The 23,843-nt window shown below is 41.8% G+C and overlaps 1 protein-coding gene across 1 annotated transcript in view; it reads left to right on the top strand.

Moving 5' to 3' along the window:
• NPTX2 (neuronal pentraxin 2) overlaps positions 1-20,004 on the top strand; it is a 37,080-nt gene extending 17,076 nt beyond the window's left edge. Inside the window, exons 3-5 of the mRNA XM_056537174.1 lie at positions 1,807-2,051; positions 9,572-9,751; positions 12,681-20,004. Of these exons, the coding sequence (XP_056393149.1) occupies positions 1,807-2,051; positions 9,572-9,751; positions 12,681-12,908 (653 nt within the window). The 3' untranslated portion in view covers positions 12,909-20,004. The remainder of the gene's footprint in view (positions 1-1,806; positions 2,052-9,571; positions 9,752-12,680) is intronic.
• The last annotated feature ends 3,839 nt before the right edge of the window (positions 20,005-23,843 follow it).

Below are 23,843 nucleotides of genomic sequence, written 5' to 3' on the forward strand. Positions count from 1 at the left end.
ATAGCCTCCAGTCTTCTTGAGGATGAGGCCACAAGGTTTGGACACCTGGTTATGGGGGATTTTCTGCCATTTTTCTCTGGTAGGTTGCATAGGGACAGTCGGTGGAAGACATTTTCAGGACTCTCTAGAGATTTTTGATTGGGTTCACGTCAGGGCTGCGGCTGGGCCACTCAAGGGCATTCATAGAGTTGTCCCTACTGTGTTGTCTTGGCTGTGTGCGCTAGGGTCATTGGGGGGTATGTATGAAGCTTTTTACCCTGTTTTTTTGTCTGTGATTTGTCGCAATTTTTCCTTTATGTCATTTTTTGCAACAAACAATTGCGCCAAATGGTTTAGAACAAAATCACTGATTTCACTTTGTTAGTCGTGATTTCAGTTACAATCATTCTTTGGTCCGGAATTTATTAATTGCGACTTTTCGATTTGGCGCAAGTTTAGGCGCAAATACCTTCATTTAGGCGCAAATCTACACCATGAATAAAGTGACAGAGAAAATAGCTACAACAATAGAACGTCCCGAAGTCAGATTTACTGCCTGGAATTCTGGGGTCTGTGCCTTTTGTAGGGCTACATTTGTGCCAAAATTACAAACTTGTGTATGACAATTGATAATTTTGGCGCAAATATGCTCCATTTGACGCAAAAAAACATACATAAAATCACACATTGCTACACCATTATTGATACACGTCCCCCATTGTCTTGTTGGAAGGTGAACCTTCAGCCCATTCTGAAGCCCAGAGCATCCTGGTTCAGGTTTTTATTAAGAATATCTCTGTACTTTGCACTATTCAGTTTTCGCTCAACCCTGACCAGTCTCTATCCCAGCCACTGAAAAACACCCCCACAGCATGATGTATCCACCACTATGAATGCATTTGTACCTCTATATTATGGTCTTACATAGAGAAATGTCATGGCAGCACACAAAGGAGGCAATTTATCAACTGGCACGAACCTGCAAATTTGCATGCGCATGTGTAGTTATTTTGCACATTGACTTAAACGCTGAATTTATCATATAAGTTTGCGCTATTTTTGTGTTGTCTGTGCTGACCTCATTATTTATTTGTTCCATGGGGCGTGAATAGCTGATGCACCAGTTGGTGCACTGAATATATCACTTGAGCAAAAATTATTTTGTGCAAATGTAGAATACCTACATAACCAGCTAGCATAGGAATGTGTGTGAGCTTTTCACCCTTTCTTACACTATCCAGGGGTTTCCTGTCATTTGCTCAAATGGATGACATGCGTCACATAATACATTTTGCGCACACAGTTACGTAGCAGGTTTTGCCTTATGACAAATTCTCCCCTAATCTCTACAACTTGTAGAGCGCCATCCATATTGTACAGATTTGTCTCTAATTTGTATAAGGGTACGTTCACACGGGGGCGGATTTATTTGCAGGTTTCCCGCTGCGTATTTGAAAGGGGGCGGGCTCTTCCCGGCTGTCCGCAGCAGGTCCTTTTGACTTCAATGGGGCTTGCGGTGAATTTTCCGCAGAAACAATTCCGCAGCGGAAAATCTGCTGTGGACAGCCACGAAGAGCCTGCCCCTTTCAAATACGCAGCAGGAAACTCGCAAATTAATCCACCCGTGTGAACGTACCCTTATACAGTATAGGGACACAAAATGTTTCAAGATGTGGCTTCTTTATTTCTAGATTCATTTCAGATATATATATATATATATATATATATATATATATATATATATATATATATATATATTAGTTTTTTTTTTACTGCAAACTGATTTAACTGATGTACATCTTATTTCACCCTTGTGTTTTCTGCCAGGGAGCAATGCATTTAAATCACCAGACGACTTCAAGGTTTCTCTCCCACTTCGTACCAATTATTTGTATGGCAAGATTAAGAAGACTCTGCCTGAGCTATTCGCTTTTACAATCTGCATGTGGCTGAAGTCCAGCGCGTCGCCTGGTATTGGGACCCCGTTCTCCTATGCTGTCCAAGGCCAAGCCAATGAGATTGTACTTATTGAATGGGGGAATCACCCTATTGAGCTATTGATCAATGACAAGGTAAGTGGCTGGCATCTGTCAATGATCCACTCATGCTTGTGCATAATATACAGAAGCTTGTAATTAGTGATGAGCGGCATTGGCCATATTCGAATTTGCGATATTTCGCGAATATATAGACGAATGTTCGTCCAATATTCGCAAATTTAGCAAATTCATTATATTCTCATATTTGCATATGCCAATATTTGCATACGTGAATATTCGCATAATCGCGTATTTAAGGAAGAAATCAGTGAGGGGGTGGGCAACTTTACTATTGGTTGCTAGAGATGTTGTTGATAACCTCTGACAAGTGTATTTGCATCATTCTAATTTGCCCACAAGTGAAAAGAAGGAATATGCAAATATTCACCTATGCAAATATGCGCATGTGCGGGAGAAAAGCGAATATTCGCAATTTTGAATATATAGCGAATATATTCACGAATGTGCGATATTCGCGATAAAAATTTGAAATGTGAATATTCGCGACCAACACTAATGTGTAGTATGGGTCAGTAAAGTTTTCCAAACAATCTATACTGATGGTGTATCAATAGGATATTGTAGGTCAGTGGTCTTCAACCTGCGGACCTCCAGATGTTGCAAAACTACAACTCCCAGCATGCCCGGACAGCCAACGGCTGTCCGGGCATGCTGGGAGTTGTAGTTTTGCAAAATCTGGAGGTCCGCAGGTTGAAGACCACTGGTATTGGAGGTTATACTCACGTGTCCCCGCCACTCCGGACCGTCACCGCTCGTCACCGCTGCCCTGGGTGTTGCCTTCCATTGCTGTCGCCATGTCCCCAACGCTCCGGCAAGGCCTCTGCATCCTCGCTCTCATGTCGCCGCCAACGGCTGTCCGGGCATGCTGGGAGTTGTAGTTTTGCAACATCTGGAGGTCTGCTGGTTGGAGACCACTGCTGTAGATCATCAGTAAGTGATTGGTTGGGGTCTCCGATCAGGGACCCCCAAAAATTGTAGAATAAAGGGACCAGAGAACAGAATGATTAGTGCCTATTGCTTTGCTGTACCCATGATGCCATAAATAATTTTTTCATGTGCCACTACATTTAGTAATATAACCCTGGCATATTCTGTCTGGGTCTTCAGGCTTTCACAAAGTATGATCATGACTGCTGTGTAGGACATCTGTTCCCCCAGCTCTCCACATTAGATCTTCACCAACACAAACTTCAAAGATGTCAGTTCTTCCCCCATCCTGCTCATTTATTTTTCAGCTTTTGCATCTATAAAAAAAAAAATCACACTAAATAACCACAACTATTTTTTTTTTCACGTCCACTAACAGGTTAATTTTCTATGCTACTTGGCGTGTAAAGAAATCTCTTGTTTGATAGATTTGTTTGCATGGTCCAAATAATGAACTGTATAATTTACATGCTATGCCATTTCTTTATTTGAATGCTTATTAGGCCGGTAAACATATAGTCCCATGGCGTGTAGTAGTAACGTTGCTAGGAGACCCGCTGTACCATTCAGACGGTCTGGATTTTCACAGCTTGTCAGAAATGCATACAGATCTCACAAGCTGCTGTAAATTCATGCTTCACGAATATATTCCCAGGGCTGCCAGTGTTTATAAAGCCCTCGATGCTTTAGAGGAATCCACAGCCCAATAACAAGGTGCGATGCTCCAGTTCTGCCATGAAATCTGGATGTGCGAGGATTCTCCTATGGAGAGGAGAAGTCATACGCATCGGTAGACACCTTGGGCAGATCAGTTAGTTAAAAGCAAAATCCAACTTTGTAACCATTGTGATCACTCTACCAAAAAAACAAAAAAAAAAAAAGAGGCAACTCATATGCAGACCCATTTTTTCCATGGTTTCACTACTAAAACTTAAAGAGTACCTGTCGCCAAACTAAACTTTTATTCTATTGTTCCTTATGTTATTATAAGACACTTTGCTATTTACTTGCCGTTAAAATTCTCAATCATTATATGTTTTTAATGTGATTGAAAAAATGGCCACTAGGTGGCTCTGTTCCCTGCAGAAGTCAAACGGTTAGATTGGTCTCCACCCGTACTTGCAGCAGTCCAAACTTAGGAAGTGCATGCTGGGCATGGGGAGGCACAGCTCTCGCAGGCTTCAGTGACGTCCCCCCTGCTGGGGAATGCCCACTTTCTCCTGCTGGGAGCTTAGATAATGGGAGCAAAGGGAACGGTATGATACACAGCTTTATAAAGATTAGAACCTTTTTTTTTTTTAAGGGCAAGGAGGGGTGTCAGGAGTAGTAAGGGAATATAATCTGAGTTAGTTTAGAAAATAGGGATTGATGACAGGGACTCTTTAAGCTAAAGCTATTTGACTTCATGGCCATTGGCCCAGTGGTTTCAGCTGCATCACTAGTGATGTTTCCGCCAAAGCCTTTGCAGCTAGTGAGTGGTAGGGCCCTGTGTACTGTTCCCTATGAAGTGCCACATATCATCTAGGTAAATAGCATTAAACAGCATCCAGAACTAGTGTAGTGAAGGTTATTGTCTGTATACCTGGTGGTTTAGGACAGTAAAGAGTAATTGTCTGTATCCCTGGTGGTCTAGAGCAGGAAAGAGTTTATTGTTTGTATCCCTGGTGGTCTAGAGCAGTAAAGGGTTTATCGTCTGTATCCTTGGTAGTCTAGAGCAGTAAAGGGGTTATTCTCTGTATCTAGGGCAGTAAAGGGTTAGTGTTAGCCTTCCTGGTGATCTAGGGTAGTAAAAGGGTTAATTCCCGCATTCTCAGTGTTCTAAGGCAGTCAAGAATTTAGGTCAAAATTTCTGGTGGTCTAGAGGCAGTCATTGTCTGATTGTGGAAGGTCGAACCTCAAGAACATAGACCTGAATCTCCTGTCAGAATGGAGCAGCAGTGCGCATACATTATGCTCCCTTCCTTCTCTGTTACAGTCACCATAGTTAGCATACACCTATACTAGGCTATTTCCAGTTGCTGCAGAAGAGAATGTAGGGAACACTGGTGCACCCATGTGACTGCTGCACCATTCTGATTGGGAGACTCTGGTCACCAGTCAAGAGATTGTGGGTTAGAGGTTAGACTTCCTGCAATCATACAGTTAAAGGGGTACTCTGATCACGGGGGTCGTGCCGCTGGGGACCCCCAAGATCTCCGCTGCGGCACCCCAGACATCTGGTGCACGGAGCAAACTTTGTTCTGTGCTGGATGACTGGCGATGCGGTGAGGAGGCTCATAACGTCACAGTCATGCCTCGCTTTTGATGTCATGGTCACACCCGCTCAATGCAAGTCTATGGCAGGGGGTGTGACAGCTGTCACGCCCCCTCCCAAAGACTCGCAGTGAGGGGGTGTGGCCGTGACATCACAAGCAGGGTGTGACAGAGACGTCATGAGCCTCCAGCACTGCACCCGACGCTCTAAACGAACACTGGGTGCATCAGGGAGATCGCGGGGGGTCCCCAGCGGCGGGACACCTCCGTTCAGACATCTTATCCCCCTTTAACTCCTATCCTGTGGTGCTGGTAAAACCCCTCCTAATGAATGGGATCTAAGCTGCAGTATCCAGGCACAGCCGCTATGCAGTGAATGGAACAAAATGGTTGCGGTCCTGTTCATGCATAGATCCAGCTGCAGAAACCTTGCTAAACAGCTTATAGGCTCTGCCATCAATCATTTTTGCTTGGAAAACCACTTTAAGGAGATGTTCAGTATGATGAGATGAGCTTATGGGCCTTCTCACTCAGGGGCCTGGTTGAAACTGTGACCTCTGTAAACCCTAAAGCTATGATTCTGATTTACTTTTTAAGAAAGCAGATTTTTTACAAGCAGATGTTTTGTAAAGTTGGGAAATAAGACACTGGAAAATGTCAATGGCTTTCTGTGCTTGGGAAATTAAGCTATAATATTCATTCTATAAGAAGTTCTTCTGTTAGAAACAAGAGATAGGAGAAGTCTGGAAGTAGCAGAGTTTACATAGGAAGGTTCCTTACAAAAGGAACACAGTAGGTCCACTACCATAGAGTGTGGGCGATTAGCTCCATAGAGCCAGTCAAATAGCGGCACAATAACATTCAGAATAAGGACACACAAGTAACGTACAGGGCTTCTCCTGTTTTAATTTTTCAGCTACAAAACAAATACAGTTTACACTCAGACATAAATACAAAATAAATCCTGCTTGTCCAGTGCTAACTATACAGATTTCTGTATTACTCATAAAGGCCACAAAGTCTTCCTTATTAGGCTCCAAACCTCTGAATTCAGGTTCTTCTCAGTGGTACAGGTTCCTTACAACATCTCTTGCAGCCTGACTCCCACTTAGTTTTAAAGCCCAGTGGGGAGCTGTCTTCAGCGCCTGTGCTGATCTGGGCTAGTCTGAAAACACAGTGTGGCACAGGAAGGGACTGAAATGACCAACTATTAAACCTGTCTTTAATCCCATAAAAATCCAGGTCCAACAACTGACCAAAGTGCATAGCAAGCTAAGCCTTGCCAGAACCTTAACTATTTGTGTGTTTGCCATATCTCAAACAACTTTCCCTGGATTAGAAATGTGCTTCTTGAAACCTGGTATCCTTATGCAACAAGTATCTTGGGTAAATGTAGGAAATTAAAGTTGACTGCAGATAAAGAGGTTATACCAAGATTACAATTTACCATCTGTCTACAAGGTTTTAAGAATCTCATCAGCAGGTACCCCACTGATCACAAGAACTGGGGTCCCATGTCACTGTTTTATGTGAATAGCGTAGCAGTCAAGCATGCACACTTCAGCTCTTTTTACTCTCTATAGGATGGAGATATAGCTACTTGGCTATTCTATAGCAAATGACTGTAGCAGCAGCACACAATGCGCAATCAAAATTTATTTTGAACAAGTGGGTAAGAAACCTCTGTTTTCATAGTTTGGTGGGGATCCCAGCAGTTGGACCCTATGTTACCTTTAGGGCAGTGTTTCCCAAGCACGATCATCAAGTACCCCCAACAGGTCATGTTTTTTGTATTAAAAAGCAAAAAATGGTCAGCACATCCTACACAACTGCGGCTGAACTACAAGTACAAACAAAAGAATTACAGCAGCACTCTGCTAGTGCTAAGATATATGTGTAATATAACACTTTTTTCATTGCAATACTGCTATAGAGAAAATTTGAGATTCTTAGCTTACCATTTGGCCAAATGGTGTGTCCCATCCCACCCCAATAAGATGACCTCAGTTGGGGAGGCTTAGTGCTAGCCCAAGAGAGGCCACAAATAGTGTAGGGTCCATCCCAATTGAGGTCAACTTATCATGGTGGGATGGTACACACTATTTAGCCAAATGGTAAACTAAGAACCTCTGATTTTCTCTATAGCGGTACTGCAATGAAAAAATCTTTATAGTACACAAATATCTTAGCGCTAGTAGTGTGCTGCTGTAATTCTTTTGTTTGTGTATGTTTTTAGGATTTACTTAGTCTTTCACACCATATATTTATCTATATATATAAAACTCAATGTGCGTATGTATGTGTGTTCCAGCATCACGTCCAAAAGGCTAAAGATATTAACATGAAACTTGGCACACATGTTACTTATATGTCAGCAACAAATATAGGATAGGTGATTTAACCCTTACTCACCCCCATTTGCCAGGGGTGGGGTTTATGTTTAATGTCCCATACAAGTCTATGGGAAATATATGTTACTGCATAACTTCCAAACGGCTGGAGATATTTCGATAATACTTGGTCACATTTTACTTATATGTCCACTTAAAATATAGGATAGTTAATTTAACCCTAAACTACCCCCATTTGTGAGGGTCAGGCTTTTTCTTTAAAGTCCCATGCAAATCAATGGAAAATGTATGTTCCCACATAACTTCCATACGGCTGGAGATATTTCAATACCTGGTACACATATTACAGGTCGGGATATGAGGACGGGATATGAGGTCGAGATAGGGGGTCGAAATAGGCGGTCGGGATAGGAGGTTGAGATACAAGTTCGAGATACGAGGTCCATATATGAGGACGGAATATGAGGTCGGGATAGGAGGACGGGATAGGAGGTCGGGATAGGAGGTCGAGATAGGAGGTCGAAATAGGAGGACGGGATAGGAGGTCGAGATAGGAGGTTGAGATAGGAGGTCAGGATAGATGGATGGGAAAGGATGTCGGGATAGAAGGTCGGGATAGGAGGTCGGGATAGGAGGACGGGATAGGAGGTTGGGATAGGAGGTTGAGATAGGAGGTCGAGATATGAGGACGGGATATGAGGTCGGGATAGGAGGCCAGGATATGAGGATGGGATAGGAGGTTGGGATAGGAGGTCGGGATATGGGGTTGGGATATGAAGTCAAAAGCTTGCTCCTTTGTTTATTTTCCTCCCCAACAAGGATTAGGAAGGAAAAACCGGGCAATGCCGTGTATTCAGCTAGTGGTGAATAAATCAGTGTTACGCCGAGCGCTCCGGGTCCCCACTCCTCCCCGGAGCGCTCACGGCGTCTCTCTCCCTGCAGCGCCCCGGTCAGTCCCGCTGACCGGGAGCGCTGCACTGACATGGCCGTCGGGGATGCGATTCGCACAGCGGGACGCGCCCGCTCGCGAATTGCATCCAAAGTCACTTACCCGTCCCGGTCCCCTGCTGTCATGTGCTGGCGCGCGCGGCTCCGCTCTCTAGGGCGCGCGCGCGCCAGCTCTCTGAGACTTAAAGGGCCAGTGCACCAATGATTGGTGCCTGGCCCAATTAGCTTAATTAGTTTCCACCTGTGCACTCCCTACTTATACCTCACTTCCCCTGCACTCCCTTGCCGGATCTTGTTGCCCTTGTGCCAGAGAAAGCCTTTCCTTGTGTGTTCCTAGCCTGTGTTCCAGACCTCCTGCCGTTGCCCCTGACTACGATCCTTGCTGCCTGCCCTGACCTTCTGCTACATCCGACCTTGCTCTTGCCTTATCCCTTGTACCATGCCTATCTCAGCAGTCAGAGAGGTTGAGCCGTTGCCGGTGGATACGACCTGGTTGCTACCGCCGCTGCAAGACCATCCCGCTTTGCGGCGGGCTCTGGTGAAAACCAGTAGCTACTTAGAACCGGTCCACCGACACGGTCCACGCCAAACCCTCTCTGACACAGAGGATCCACCTCCAGCCTGCCGATCCGTGACAATCAGGTATCACCACAGGTATATTACCTGTATAAGACCAAGGAAATCCTGAAACATGACCTGTTGGGGGGACTTGAGGACCACACTTGGGAAACACTGCTTTAAGGGATAAAGCTTCAGGTTATTGCTGGAATAAAGTTTTACCATACACAATTTTCTTTGCTCACTGGGTTATCGACTGATCAATAACATGCTGGATGGTGAAGTGCACTTAATATGCCAGGGTATTAGTTACTATCGCAGCACAGTGTTATTGACTTTTAGCTATGAACTTAAATATGTTTGAAAATGAAGAAACACTTATGAGATTCATCATCCATGGAAAGTCAATAATAATACACTGCGCGACTCTTTTCTTGTTTTCTTGTTCATTTGAGACAAGAGTTACTGATGCCTCATCTGGTTTTCTTTCCACAGGTGGCCCAGCTCCCATTCTCTATCGGTGATGGAAAATGGCACCATGTTTGCATCACATGGACAACCAGGGATGGAATGTGGGAAGCATATTTAGATGGCGTCAAACTGGGCTCCGGGGAAAACCTAGCCCCATGGCACCCAATTAAACCAAATGGAATTCTTATTCTGGGCCAGGAGCAGGTGAGTGCTGAGCGTAATTATGCCTTACACAACAGTCATCCTGATAAAACATACCGTACCCGAAAGCAACATCTGCGCTATGTTCACACCACTTCCAATGCTTTCCCTACAGCACCCACGGGACCTATGTCCTCCTGCTGTTCCATATAAATATCTGGTCTGAACATTGTGTTGTTTTTTTTTGAAGGAATAACAACAATTCCAGTGGAACATTTCTCTATACATGTCATTTTTTTTTTTTTGTCCAGAATATTTTAATGCAAACTTGCGTTACATTTTGCCCTAGAACAGCTTGTGAACTCATGGAAGAGAATGGGCTGGATACATCTAGCATTTAAATATTATAAATATTTATACATATCTGAGAAGGGGAGTTGATGAATGTGCTTTAACCTCCGCTTCGGTTGGGAAGGCGGGCTTGAAGGGGTTATTTCACAAAGCCAACACTTTTTCATGTATCCAGTTGCTAGAGAGTGGAACAATAAGGGTGGTGAACCTCGCCCGAGGAGGAAATGTATGGCTGGGCGCAACATTCTGCCACCAAGAAAAGTTAATTATTTCTTGAGACAAACTTTTGACTTCCAGGCTTTCATTTCAAAGCAATTTTTAAGCCTTCAGCTCCAGACATTTCTAGTACAGCACATACAAGAATAGCTATAGCTAAGAATAGCCGATTCATATTTTACAAGAAAAGCACTGGTGTGGTGTGATCATTATATCAGGGAACAGTATTGTACAGTTACAGCAATGTTCCTTTAAATTGGGAAATCAGATAATATAGTAGATCAATGGCCTCCAAACTGCAAACGGTGCAAAACTACAACTCCCAGCATGCCCGGACAGCCGTTGGCTGTCCGGGCATGCTAGGAGTTGTAGTTTTGCAATATTGGGAGGTCCACAGTTTGGAGACCACTGCGGTAGATATTAATAGAGGACAGACCTCCATTCAGGAACCTCCTTTAAAGGGGTTATCCACCATAAGGTGATGTTAGTACTTACCTGCCAGACAGTAATGGACATGCTTAGGAAGGATTTGTGCTTGGCCTGGGGTTAAATGGCTAAGTTCTGAGATTATCATAATGCTTTGGCTATCTTTTTGTGAACCGGCTATTTCCTGATGGAGTTTGTTCCCTTAAACTACAAGTCCCATAGTTCCTTGTTTTTTAGTGTGAGGTCACTTTTCTTCCTCCCACACATCAGCCACTGACCTATTAAAACATACCTGTGCTGTCTTCAATGCAATAGGGTGCCTCTGACCAGGGTGCCTCCAGCTGTTGCAAATTCTTGCAGAATGATCTCCCACCCAGTGGTCGCTCCACCCTAGTCACCTGACTAGTGATGTAATGTCTCAGGCCTCACTGCAACCTGGGAGGCAACCCTCATTTTGTATGCTGTTAAAAATAAATGTAGGGTCAAAAATCACTGAAGAATTGTGAGACCACCATAAAAAACACAGGTACAAACACTATATTATGTAATACACTAACTTTACAGCCCCTGTAGCAAAGTCAAATAATAAAAAAATGCAGAAAGTAAAGTAGCATGTCTTTGCAATGCAAGGGAAAATCATTGATTTTAATGTTATCAGCATATCATAGTCATACCCTGGTTGTCCAAAGTAGATAGCACCCTTAAAGGAGTACGCTGACATCAGGTTGGAAAAAAAAAAAAAAAACAGTAAATGCTGCAGAGGCAAATAGCATTGCTAACCTGTCTGTCCTAGTTCTAGTTCCTAAACCATCATAAATCCATTTATTTTGAGTGTCTTAGTTCTGTACTTCCTGGTTAAACAGTTGCTCAGTACTACAATTCCCAGAATGTATTGCTTTCCCTCAGCTCTTCATCACTGTCTTTTTACCCTGCCTTCTCCCCTCCTAGAGCCAAAAGCTGTTGTAGAACATCTCATTTCACATTACACTATGGCACAATCAGTAAGAATGCAGCACCTGCTATTCATTTTCTGTCTGCTCCTCTGCCTGGGACATTGTTCAGGACAAGGCAACATGGTGTGAACACGCCTCATTCCCCCTAATTGTTGATGGTGATGTAGACTGTAGGGGCTGGTCAGAGGTGGTTACATCACTCAGGGGGTGAGGCTGAAGTTCAGAGACAAAATCAAGCCAAGCAGAGGAGGATGTCTTTGGAGAGAGGAAGGAGCCAGAGAGCTGGATACAACACCACACTGACAATGAGAGGACTACACAACTTCCTGTCAAGGGCAAATAATGCAAAAAGCATGCTGCAGCCAGTACAATTTGTGATAAAACTCCATTCGGAAGTTATATGTCTTGGAGTGATTGTTTGTTTTATTGAAATACAATTGAGATACCCCTGAGCAGATTTATATATAGTTATGTGAGAAAAATTCCAGGATAACTTATCATTTATTCATGGAAATCTCTGCTCATTTTTATCGAAGTAGTCAGGAGAGCAGCCTACTTAATGATTGACAGCTCTCTATGCAATGCATGCTTGTACACAGATAGCTGTCAATCACTGAGTAAGACCGCCTACTTGACTACTCAGTTGAGAAATAATTTCTGTTTTTTAAAATATTTGCATTACCATGTTCTGATCCCTATAACCTTTTTATTTTGATTGCATTGTGGGGTGCAGATCGGAATCCCAACAAATAACCTGTGCAGCACCTGTCGAAAAACTCACTTGATGTAGTGATCCCTATTGATCCCTTCATTTAGAGAGCAAAATGACCGGCATCAGAGGATGAAACGCAGGTGAAGGGCGACAGGAGGCCCTGCATTTTGATTGTATGGGATACAGATATATGGGATACAGGGCCATACAGAAGTACGGCCCTGTTGGGGTTCGTTCAGAAACATAAAATATACATAAACACTACATCTAGTTAAGAGTTATTCTACAATATTTTATGGCAGACTCATTGGCTTCTCTTCCTTTTCTCCTTTAGGACACTGTTGGAGGAAGGTTCGATGCCACTCAAGCTTTTGTTGGAGAAATAAGCCAATTTAATATCTGGGACCGTGTCCTAAAATCAGAAGACATCATCAGTTTAGCCAACTGTACCGCCAACATGCCAGGAAACATCATACCGTGGGCTGATAATAATGTTGATGTATTTGGGGGTGCAACAAAATTACCCCTGGAGCCATGTGAAGAACGTTTACTAGATTTATAGCCAGGACATCATTCCCCCAAGTGCCCTACTTCTATGGAGACAATCTCTTATGAGATTACTTATCCTACAATGCACTTATTTGCTCAGATGATTTTTTTTTTTTTTAAAACCCTTGACAAAACCGCTAGTTGTTCCTGATGTGGATTTAAGCTCAAAGATACCACCATGGTGTCCGCTATCAGTGCATAAATCCAGAATATGACGGCAGCACTTCTATAGGGAGCTCAATGATACTGCTTCCTTACAGTAGCCATACATCTTCCTATCTCTACTTATGTGTATTATCAGTTGGTATCGCGCCTTTCAGTAAAATCTCTTTGGTAAAAGACTTTCACCCAAGACATAATTTGCATCTAGTAGATTCCAAATACTTACAGTGGCCATAACTAGCTGCAAAGAGTTCTGGTAGGGTAGATCTGTGAAATGGTCTTAGTGCTATGGCAATTTTGCAGATCAACCCTTCTGCAGTCATTTGCAACTTGTAATGTCTAGGTCCCTAGTAAGATTTCAAATGGTACCATTTGCAAAGTGTAGTAACTATATACTATAGTTATAAGAAAAAAATATATTTATAAAATACACTTGTGCAATTGTTTTAACCCTATAGAATGCCCCATACGTTGCAGAGCCACATTGCTCCATTCTGGCCAGTCTGCCTCTGGGTGTATTCACTACAGCACAGTTTTCACCCCTGTAGAAATCGTCTTATTAACATTAGAATTTACCAGAACGAGACATTTTGATAACATATATATGATATTATATATATATTTATTCAACTTTAATTTTCTCCAAACAATGTAAATAAAACAACATGGAGATGGAAGAAAAAAAACAAAAAAACAAAAACAAATTTATACTAATTTATACTGACTATTTTTGCCAGAGCTGCTATGAAATAATATGTATAAAATATTATTAATGCACAGATGTAATGAATTTTTGTTATAATATTACAATATATATAATCTAAATCAATTTCTTTGTAAAAGTTACAGAATTATATTACAATATATAGAATCTAAATCTAATTCAATTTACTTGTGAACGTTACAGAAACCTATCAAATATTGGCTCGTATTAGTCTTACGGACATCACCTCATCAATAAGCCAATATCTGATTGGCTATGTTTCCTGTTTAATTCAGTACTATGAAAGGGTTTGTCTGAGGATAGAAAAATGGGTTTGCTTTTATTCCCCGAAACTACGTCAGTCTTGTCCATGAGCTCGAATAGGGAATAAGCTTGAGCTGCAGTATCAGACGCATCCTGGGGAAAGGAGTGGTGCCGTTTCTGATAGTTAGTGGATCCTTCTCTTCTAGTCCTATGTAAATCCTTTAATAGCTGATTATTTTTGTTAATCCAAATAAATAGCATTATTATAATTTGTAATGTTTTCCAATACAAACAGATGCATGTCAATTAGACACGTCACAAGGCTTTCATTGATGGTGGCAAAAAGAAGAGACGTCAGTAGAAAGGTGAAGAAATGGAGCCACAATGCAAAAATTTAAATGTGCCCCTCACATTGGTTCCAGATTTTTCCATCCAGGATGGGCCTGGTCTATATCTTTCTCCACACCCATTGCATGACCAAACTCCTATATTTGCTAAAAATGTAGTTCCTTTATGATACAGGAGTCCTTCACAGTAGTGAAAGGGAGGACACCAGCCACATCAGGTCCTTTCTCTAAGGGGTAAATAGCAGCTCTACAGTCCACTTCTATGGAAGGTTTAATAATATTGAGATAGAACATAGGAATTTAGGAATACACTGGACTTTATAGAAATCAGATCAAATTCATTCACCACCTTTTTCTGTAATTTTCATTGATTTCAGTGGAGAAGTGTCTATATTTTAACAATGTGATCCTTGTGACATGTCTAAAGTCATTAAAGGAGTTGTCTGAGTGTATCATTTTATTTTTTAAAGTTTCAGACTGGGTGGAAAAAATATAGAAATAAGCATTTTCCACTTCCATGATCCCCCAAAGCTACTATTCATATGCTTACCTGGTCCTCTCTGATCTCCACTTCCTGCTCCCAGTGCTGCACACAGGAAATGGGAGGAAATGACCATTCAGCCAATCACTGGATGTGACCCGCCTCAGCAATTGGTTCAGTGAGTATTTCCTGCATATTAAAGGGACCAGGAAGTGAGGATGATAATCAGGTACAGGTGAGCTTTAGAACTGCAACAGAGAGGGACCAGGAAGAGGAGTAATGCTTTTTTCTTTGTTTACCCAAAGTGACTCTTCAAAAAAATAAACCTGCTGGACAACCCCTTTAATGCCAAATGTAGGAAAACCCCTTAAAGCCATTTAAGCCAATGTTGGCTATTGTTAAGCCTGAACTTTACCAATAGAAGTAACATACTGATTGGTGGTTATGGTTTATCATACACTTTTGCACTTTGTCTCCAAGATACAGCCATATATCAAGAGCTACAGTAGTTTATAGTATGGAGTTTGCAACTGGAGGTCTACCTTGTTCCTCTATACTTGCAGCAATAGCTTTTAGAATAGTTTCATAAAAAAAGAATAAATAACCTCAGCAAAAGTAATTTTATTCCAAGAGGTTTGAATTATATTATAAAGTAACACAGCTACAATAAGGTAGAAGACTTCCATCACATTCATTGCTTGCAGTATTCTGTCTTGAGATTATTATACTGTTGGTTGTATTAGGCTGTGAACAGGAATGGGCAAAATAATTACAATTAGTATTTGTAATGTTCCCAGATAAGTAGCCGTTAACACATTACTTAAGTAGCAAAAAAAAATCCTTAAATTCCACATAGTGGTAAATGATCGTTCCATCTCATTATTCAACATAGTGTTTGTGTAACCATCTATAGCTAGAGGGAAGGACAATATATATAATTTATGTCTCTATTAATATGGTTCTGTAAGGGGATTGAATAAACAGTTTGTAGCTTTTTAAGCTTCGTGCATTAGTCACAGGCCAGACATGACTAGTACACCTAACCTCAAGCCAATCATGTAGACATTCATTAGAGGAACCCTAAATTCATCAGCTAGACATGGGGATTCCCCCACAAGCTTAGCCTGACCATTTCTAACCATACAGTGGGACAATAGAGGTAATGTTCCTCCTTGAGGAGAGCTTGACTAAAGTGCAACTTATAGGCCATTCACACTCCACTGGGAATTTCTGGGAAGAGACCATACAATGCCATACACTTACATTCTTTTTAGCCAAAAAAGGACCAGCCTTGCATATGACCATGCGAAGACTATAGGACATGGTCATCAGTCCACATGACACAGGAAGTTGTCCTTTCCATATTGAATAAATCATTATCAACTTTTTTAGGTGCATTTTTACTTTTGATGCTTGTGCACCTGTAGGCTGTGGGGTATAAATCATGATTGCATTTGGGGCTGATCAATAGTAAACATGACCTTCTTAAACTTAATCTGTGACATTGCATGTTGACCTTAAAGTGGTTTTCTATTTTAGCCAACTCTCAATTTTCCAATACCTCTTTATTTGGGCATTCTGAGACAATGGGGGACCTTAATAGAACCCTTGAGTAGCACCTTTGTCAGTTCACCAGAGCACAGAATGGCTGTAAAGAGTATCTTTCCTCTGGAGGATCTGACCAATCAACAAATTACGCAGTATGTCCATTTATTTCAATGGAGACTTTGTCCATTCTGCCTCACATTACATCTGATCACTGGGGGGGGGGGGGGTCTATATTGGGATAACTTGAGATTTGCTTATTTTGGGGAATCCTTTTAACAAAAAGGCATCTTAAACTTTAAACATGACCTTCAATTAAAAGGAAACCTACAGATGGAGTCTCAATGGGCAGCAATGCATCCGCAGGGTCAGTACTCTGTCCCCTGCTACTAGTGGAGGCCATATAAACGAACAAGGGCTTGAAGTTGTTTTCCAGTTTAGAAAAGCCATTAACATATACTGTACTTCATTAGGAAATTTGGAGTTAATGGGGAGGGGGGTTGGGGGTCCATTGTTCAGGACACTCCTCTTGAACTGGAAAGTGACTATGAACAGAATCTTTTCCTTTGAAGGACATCTCCAGTCCTGATTTACACAGATTATCTAATAATTTTAATGGGTACTGTTTATTCCTAATCTTCCTTAAGAGGAAATGAACCTCTTACCAATTTACCACCAAGGATAAAAGCCTAATTCTAAGGGTACCCATAGGTGGACTATTTGGGATAAGTGTATTGTCAAGGAACCCTTCTAAGAAGTAGGGATTGTCTAAAGTTGAGAGCCCCTTTAAGAACTCATCATATGTCAGGAAACCACAGTATGGCTTATTAATGTTTGGAAAGAATGTTTAGCAGTTATAGAATACAAAAAAGAAGTCTTTAGGGTTTAGAAAGGCTCCCATGTTAGCAATCTTTGGCATTCTACTCACATTCTTCATCCTCCCTTTATCATCTGTACTGTTCTTAAGTAGTTTGAACTTTGACGTCTTTGCTGTAAAAGGCCAACAATGAGCCGGTGCCAAAGTCACATTATGCTTTCCGCATATAAATATGTACATGCTATAATTTCAGTGATAAAATGCATTGAATTGTTTTTCTACAGGGAACACTTTGTCAGTGTGCTAGATTGCCTATTATTATATTCTGTATCATATGTGCCAGAACCATTACTGGCTTGGTGGAAAACATGGTGCAAGTAACATCTACAATTGTTAAGACTATACAAGCTTTGTTTAGTGCATGGATCGGAGAGGTTCCCATTCATTCTTGTTCCCTCTATGCAAACTGCCACAGAAGAATAGAATAGGGGGGGGGGGCTATAACTTGGCCTCTTTCCTTGTTTAGAACGTTAAGAACCTGCTAGTGTTTTCACTTTCTTAGGCGGAGTTCCAACTTGGCAGTTTTTTTTGGAATACTGTCACTGCAGTTTTTCAGCCAAAGCCAGAAGTGTTACCATGAGGAAAGAAAAGTAAAAGTCCTTCCTTTATATTTCCCATTTCTTTTGGATCCACATTTGTGTTTGGCTAAAAAATTGCCATAACAGGAGGAATAAAGGATGATCTTTCCCATTTTATGGTCAAGGGCCAATACCAAGAATGAAGCAAAATCATGTGAATCCTCCAGAAACACTAAGTGGGTAAAAGGTCCTTGAAGCATCTTGTTCTGCCTACAGTTAAGTGTGTAGGTCCAGGGACCCTATGGACATTTCATCAGATTTTGCAAGTTCAGAGTGCACCAGTAAATATACCAGAATATGCACTAGGAAGCTCACAAGCTTCTGCCATCTGTGTAGCACCAGGTCTTGATTCCTATTTGTAGCCTATGTAACAGTTGTAATAAGGTACTAAATGTCTGGTTACCTTATAGCAGACTTATTTGCACCATGTTATTAGATAAGCCATTTACTTTATATGGGTGTATTTTACTTACATGATTTGTCTTCATGGTAATCTTTTTTGCAATGAGTAGCTACTGCCTATAAGGTCTTTTATGTGTCTTAAAGAAATGAAAGACAACTTTTGGCTACAGATTACATTAGGGAAACTATTAGGCTACATCACTCTTGTAGTTACATGGAGTGGTAGTCTGAATGATATATTGTTTCTCCATTCAAATTTTTTATTTGCAATGGCCTTGAAACTTGGGGGGATCCTTTCTGGAAATTTATATGGTTCCCAGTGATCGGACTCTAATCAGTATAATATTTATAATTTCGGTAGAATCAGTTTTATAGTCTCAAGTCTCTAGAGGATTTCTAAGCTTTGTCCTGGGGGTATTTTCAGGGAATAAAGGATCATTCGAATATGTTATCAAGTCCAACCCTTGAGATCCCTGCTTGTCATCAGAATGAATGTGGTCTAGCTGTAGTACAAGTCACAGCCACATATACGGTATCGATGAGCGTGTGTGCCTAGATTACTATGAAAACAAATGTTCTGACAGTCAGTAGGAGCCTCACTCAAACCTTTATGTCCTTAAGGAGGTTGTCTTGTGAAAGAAAAATTACTTTAAATCAGTCACCATGGCTAAAAAATAAAATAGAGGTTACTCACCTACCTGAACCCCCACTACTGCCATCATGACATTGCCTGGGTCCCCTTTTGGACCAGGGGGTTTGGTTTATACCATTGAATTACCCAATTCTCCATCCTTTTTGGGCTATTTTATTGATTTTGATGAGGTCCACATTACTCGCTGCTTTCTAGTGGAAAACCTGCTTGAATGCCAATCGCTATCTGTCAATGCCGCGGTCAGTAATTGGTAAAGCAGGAGTTTCTACATAGTGAGATATCACCTGGATGAAGTGAGCAATGTGAATTTGAATTCAAAGGTGAATTTCTTTTGATGGATCCCTTTTAAGTCTCAAAATGCTTCTGGCTCATAGAGAGTGGTCCTGAGCTGGAGACCACTCTTTATGATGCCCATATGCTCCAATGGGGACCACCCAGTCAGACAATCTCCAAAACTTGTACAATGACAGCTTCATCTGCATTGCAGCTAGCAGCGACTCCTCAAGTGGATATTGAATGGAAAATAATAAAGACTTGATTTCAGATGTTTGTAATGCCTCCCGGGAGTTGTATTCCTGCCAACCACTGAGCGCCAAAAGTTGTCTTTCCAGGTTATATGGATATAAAGCTTGCGGGTATATATATTATATGAGTACTTCAGATAAATCTAGAAATGTGGCAGGGAACTAGAAAGATTTATACTGTTCTATAATATTTATTTTTCTTATGTGTATGTAATGTACCTTGATCTGCCGCAGAGGTAATCTGCCTTTGTAGATGTAGGTCAGATTTTATAAATGGTATGAGGCCGATCTTCAGATGTTTTAATTAAAGACGCCGTATCAGAGAATTGTGTTTAATTGTGCGCTGCTAATTCTACTGAAGTGTTTGCTACATTGTCTTCATGATGCCTTAGCTTATAAAATCTCAAAGGAAAGTAATGATCACTCTTCTTCTTTATGGATTGGATTCTTCTTGTTTAAGCGCTCCACATGTTCTTATTTTACTGATCGTTTAAATGTGATTTTATATATTCTCATGCCTGACCTGCATACACATGATATTAAATATTTATGCTCATGCATATGTAAACCTCCAGTCATCTGCGTTCTTGGAGATGTTCGCTAGTTCTGTCAGCTCTGAAATGGAGGGAACAGTTTTATATAGACAGAAAAATGTTCTTTAGGAGATTCAACTTTTAATGTACAAACGCTGAATCAGCTAGCGGTGTGCAAATGTTGACCCAGATGTAGGAGAACCAAGTGGTCCATGATACGCATAGTCAAATGTCTATAGGGCTGACTCATTATATCACAGACAGTGGCGTAGCTATAGGGGGGGACGAGGTAGCAGTCGCACCAGGACAATGGGGGCCCCAAAACACATATTCACATAAGAGATCATTATTATTATAATTGGCACATGGGGCCCTGTTGCAGATTTTGCATCGGGGCCCAGAAGCTACAAGTTATGTCTCTGATCACAGAGTTATTCTTTCCTTCACTCATTGCACCGGTTCAGTACCATGCATGTCAATGAGCGTTCACAAACCTCATCCACATGCTATTTATTAGATTTGGACATGTGGTGTGAATTTGTGAATCAGTATTATGTCTACTTCTGTTGCAGAATTTCCCCATTGTCTACAATAGAGGATATCAAAATCGGCTCATGGAAGTAGACACGGAACTGTTTATTTATTTTGGTGAATATTTATTTGTCGCCTATATTTCCCAGCACATGTCTGTGGAGTTGGTAAGGAAATTTCCAGAGCAATTCTTGTTCATTTACCCATAAGGTGTTGTCTCCTCAAATACATCCCATGTTATAATACAGTACAGGACATTGGACAATTCTGTCAAATAGCTGATATTCCTCAAAAATGCCTTGTCTGCCTGGACATTTTCCCTGCAGCAGAACATGGTGGCCAGGGAATATGTTACATATAATGCTTGGAAATCTCAAGTAGGAGACACTCATACAGAGCAGCTCTCCATTCTTGGATCTTGGATTGAAGAAGGTTGCCTGTTATAATTGACTTTTCTCTTTAGGTCTCATTCACACTGCCAGCATTCTCAACTAAAGGGTCCTGTAAAATACCAGCCACCCAACGGACCATTCAAGTCAACGGCGGTGTTATTTAAGCTGCAACCCGTTCAGGGTCCATTTGGTAAATGGGTTGGAGCACAAAGGCTGTGTGACCTTAACCTTAGAGGCAAATTTTTTGCCTGCTGCCATAGACCTGCATCTAAATACCATGGAGAAGGCAGCGGCTTATTGGTGACCACCTTAGCATTCAATAGTTGGGACACATGCTACACCACTGAATACAACATGCTGACCAATAGCATTCTACCAGATATAATACAAAACATATTCTGATATACCTATAAAATGTAATGAACCCAAAGAAAGACACTTTACTGAGTTCTGAGGTGCCAGTCAAAACTACACCTATGCTACACCAAGTAACTCCAGGGATGAGTGGTGATGAGGTAGCACATGTTGTACATGGTTGACTCTACAGCACATGGTTGTACATTGTTGACTCTACAGCACATGGTTGTACATGGTTGACTCTACAGCACATGGTTGTACATAGTTGGCTCTACAGCACATGATTGTACATGGTTGGCTCTACAACACATGGTTGTACATGGTTGGCTCTACAGCACATGATTGTACATGGTTGGCTCTACAGCACGATTGTACATGGTTGACTCTACAGCACATGGTTGTACATGGTTGACTCTACAGCACATGATTGTACATGGTTGACTCTACAGCACATGATTGTACATGGTTGACTCTACAGCACATGGTTGTACATGGTTTACTCTACAGCACATGGTTGTACATAGTTGGCTCTACAGCACATGATTGTACATGGTTGGCTCTACAGCACATGATTGTACATGATTGGCTCTACAGCACATGGTTGTACATGGTTGACTCTACAGCACATGGTTGTACAAGGTTGGCTCTACAGCACATGGTGGCGGCTCTACTGCACATAGTTGTAAAACAGACAACATATGGTGGCTGCCAGACAGTCAGGCCAGGAGGTATCATGGTTAGCCCCTTCTGGAGCACAACACTATGGCTACTTTAGAACACATATTAATGTTGCAGCATGCAGATAAAACCATGTCCAAATGCAGCGCCCAATGGCCACATGATTTTGCCAGTATAGTGTGCAGCCATTTGCCACTGCAGGGTGCATGCATGGAGCAAATGCAACATAAGTACATACCATTATACCATTATAACTTTTATGTATTTAAGGAGCCTCCTCAGTGACAGGTATAACCATATTCAACTGAATCATGGCAGAAAATCTTTTCATGCAACAAAGGTGTTCCTCAGTAAGTGTGATTCTTCTGTGCATAAGAGCAAATATTGAAGTGCAAAAGTAGTGCAAGATTTCTATCTATAACGTGAGAATTGTCAGATGTTTTTATAATGGGATTCACCATCTCTGTAACATTCAGCGTGATAGCACGTTTCCTGTAAAACTGAGCGATATGCATAGTAAAGTGCCAAAATAATTCTAATAAACAATGTCTTGCCCATTCTTAATGAGCAGCATATAAGCAATTCAAATATGTGGGTAATAGGATCCTTTCCAAAGCATCTCAAGTGAGATTATATGTTAAAAGGGCCCAGAGGGCTATACTGGAATGGTCCACAGATTACATCCTTAATGCTAATTAATGTCTCTTGTCTTGTGAAGTCAGATAATCTGTGAAGTTTTCCATTATTATTTCTATTAATTCCTGAAAATACATTTCCTGCTGCTGCTAGTCTGAACTGTGACATACATTCTTTACTGAGCCAGGGTGTAACTACATAGCTGGAGAAAATATAGCCAAAATTGTATTAAAAAACAGGACCACTTTTGTTCATGTCAAGTGAATAGGGTTGAGATGCATTACCAGACATGGCCATGGACAAGAGTGGAGCTGTTTCCAAAAAATAGAAAAATTGACCCCTTTAAAGAGGTACACCGGTGGAAAACAATTTTTTTTAAATCAACTGGTGCCATAAAGTTCTATCTCACATCAGTGCTCTCTGTCTGTGTCAGGAACTGTACAGAGTAGGATCAAATCCCGAGAGCAAACCTATGCTGCTTTGGGCAGTTCCTGGCATAGACAGAGGTGTCAGCAGAGAGCACATCCTGTAGTCCAGAGGAGTTCTGTGTGAGAAGCTGTCGGGTGTGTCTCTTTTGAGCTCCAGACATCCAGAGAAGCAGCATTTTACATCAAGGCTTTCCCAGGGGTGTGGCAGGCTCCCTGGGAGAACTTTCCTGCATGGAGCCTCAGGCCTCCATTCCCCGTTCTTCAAGGCTGGCGGGGGGTGGAGAAAAAACTGCTACAGCCATTGTTCCAGCCGGAGGCAGAAGATCCAGCAGAGTCTGCAGCAATGCAAGCTCTGCTCATCAGGCAACAGGTGCCAGCCAGAGATCTGGTGGTGGAAGGAAAACAAGGAGGAAGAGTTTGGAGATGTGGGCTGAAAGAGGCCCCAAAGAATCAAGTGAGACCTACTGCTCCCGCATGGCCGCACGCTTTGCGGAATACGACCGCTGCAGTAAAGAGCTCAGGCTTGCAAGAGAAGATCTGCGTGGGACTCAGAGTCTGGCAAACTCTGGGTCCAGGAGAAGCAAGCCTGAGCTGAAGAAAAGGATCACAGCCCTGAAAGCCCAGATTGCCAAGCTGGAGGAGAGGAAGGCAGAGATCCTGGAGGGCAGCGGTCTCCTAAGAGAGAAGCTGGCAAATGATGAAAGGTTTGCCGCCATGAAATCCCCAGGTAAGGTGGAGGTTGAGGTGGATGATGGGGAGAGTAGTGGCGGTGAAGATAGTGAGGATGGCAGTGAAGGAGTTAAGGAGAAGGTAGAGGAAGGAGCGCATGTGGTGGAGGATGCTGTGTCTGTTCCTATG

Source organism: Hyla sarda, chromosome 8 (assembly GCF_029499605.1).
Source record: "Hyla sarda isolate aHylSar1 chromosome 8, aHylSar1.hap1, whole genome shotgun sequence".
In the NCBI taxonomy this organism is placed as follows: Eukaryota; Metazoa; Chordata; class Amphibia; order Anura; family Hylidae; genus Hyla; species Hyla sarda.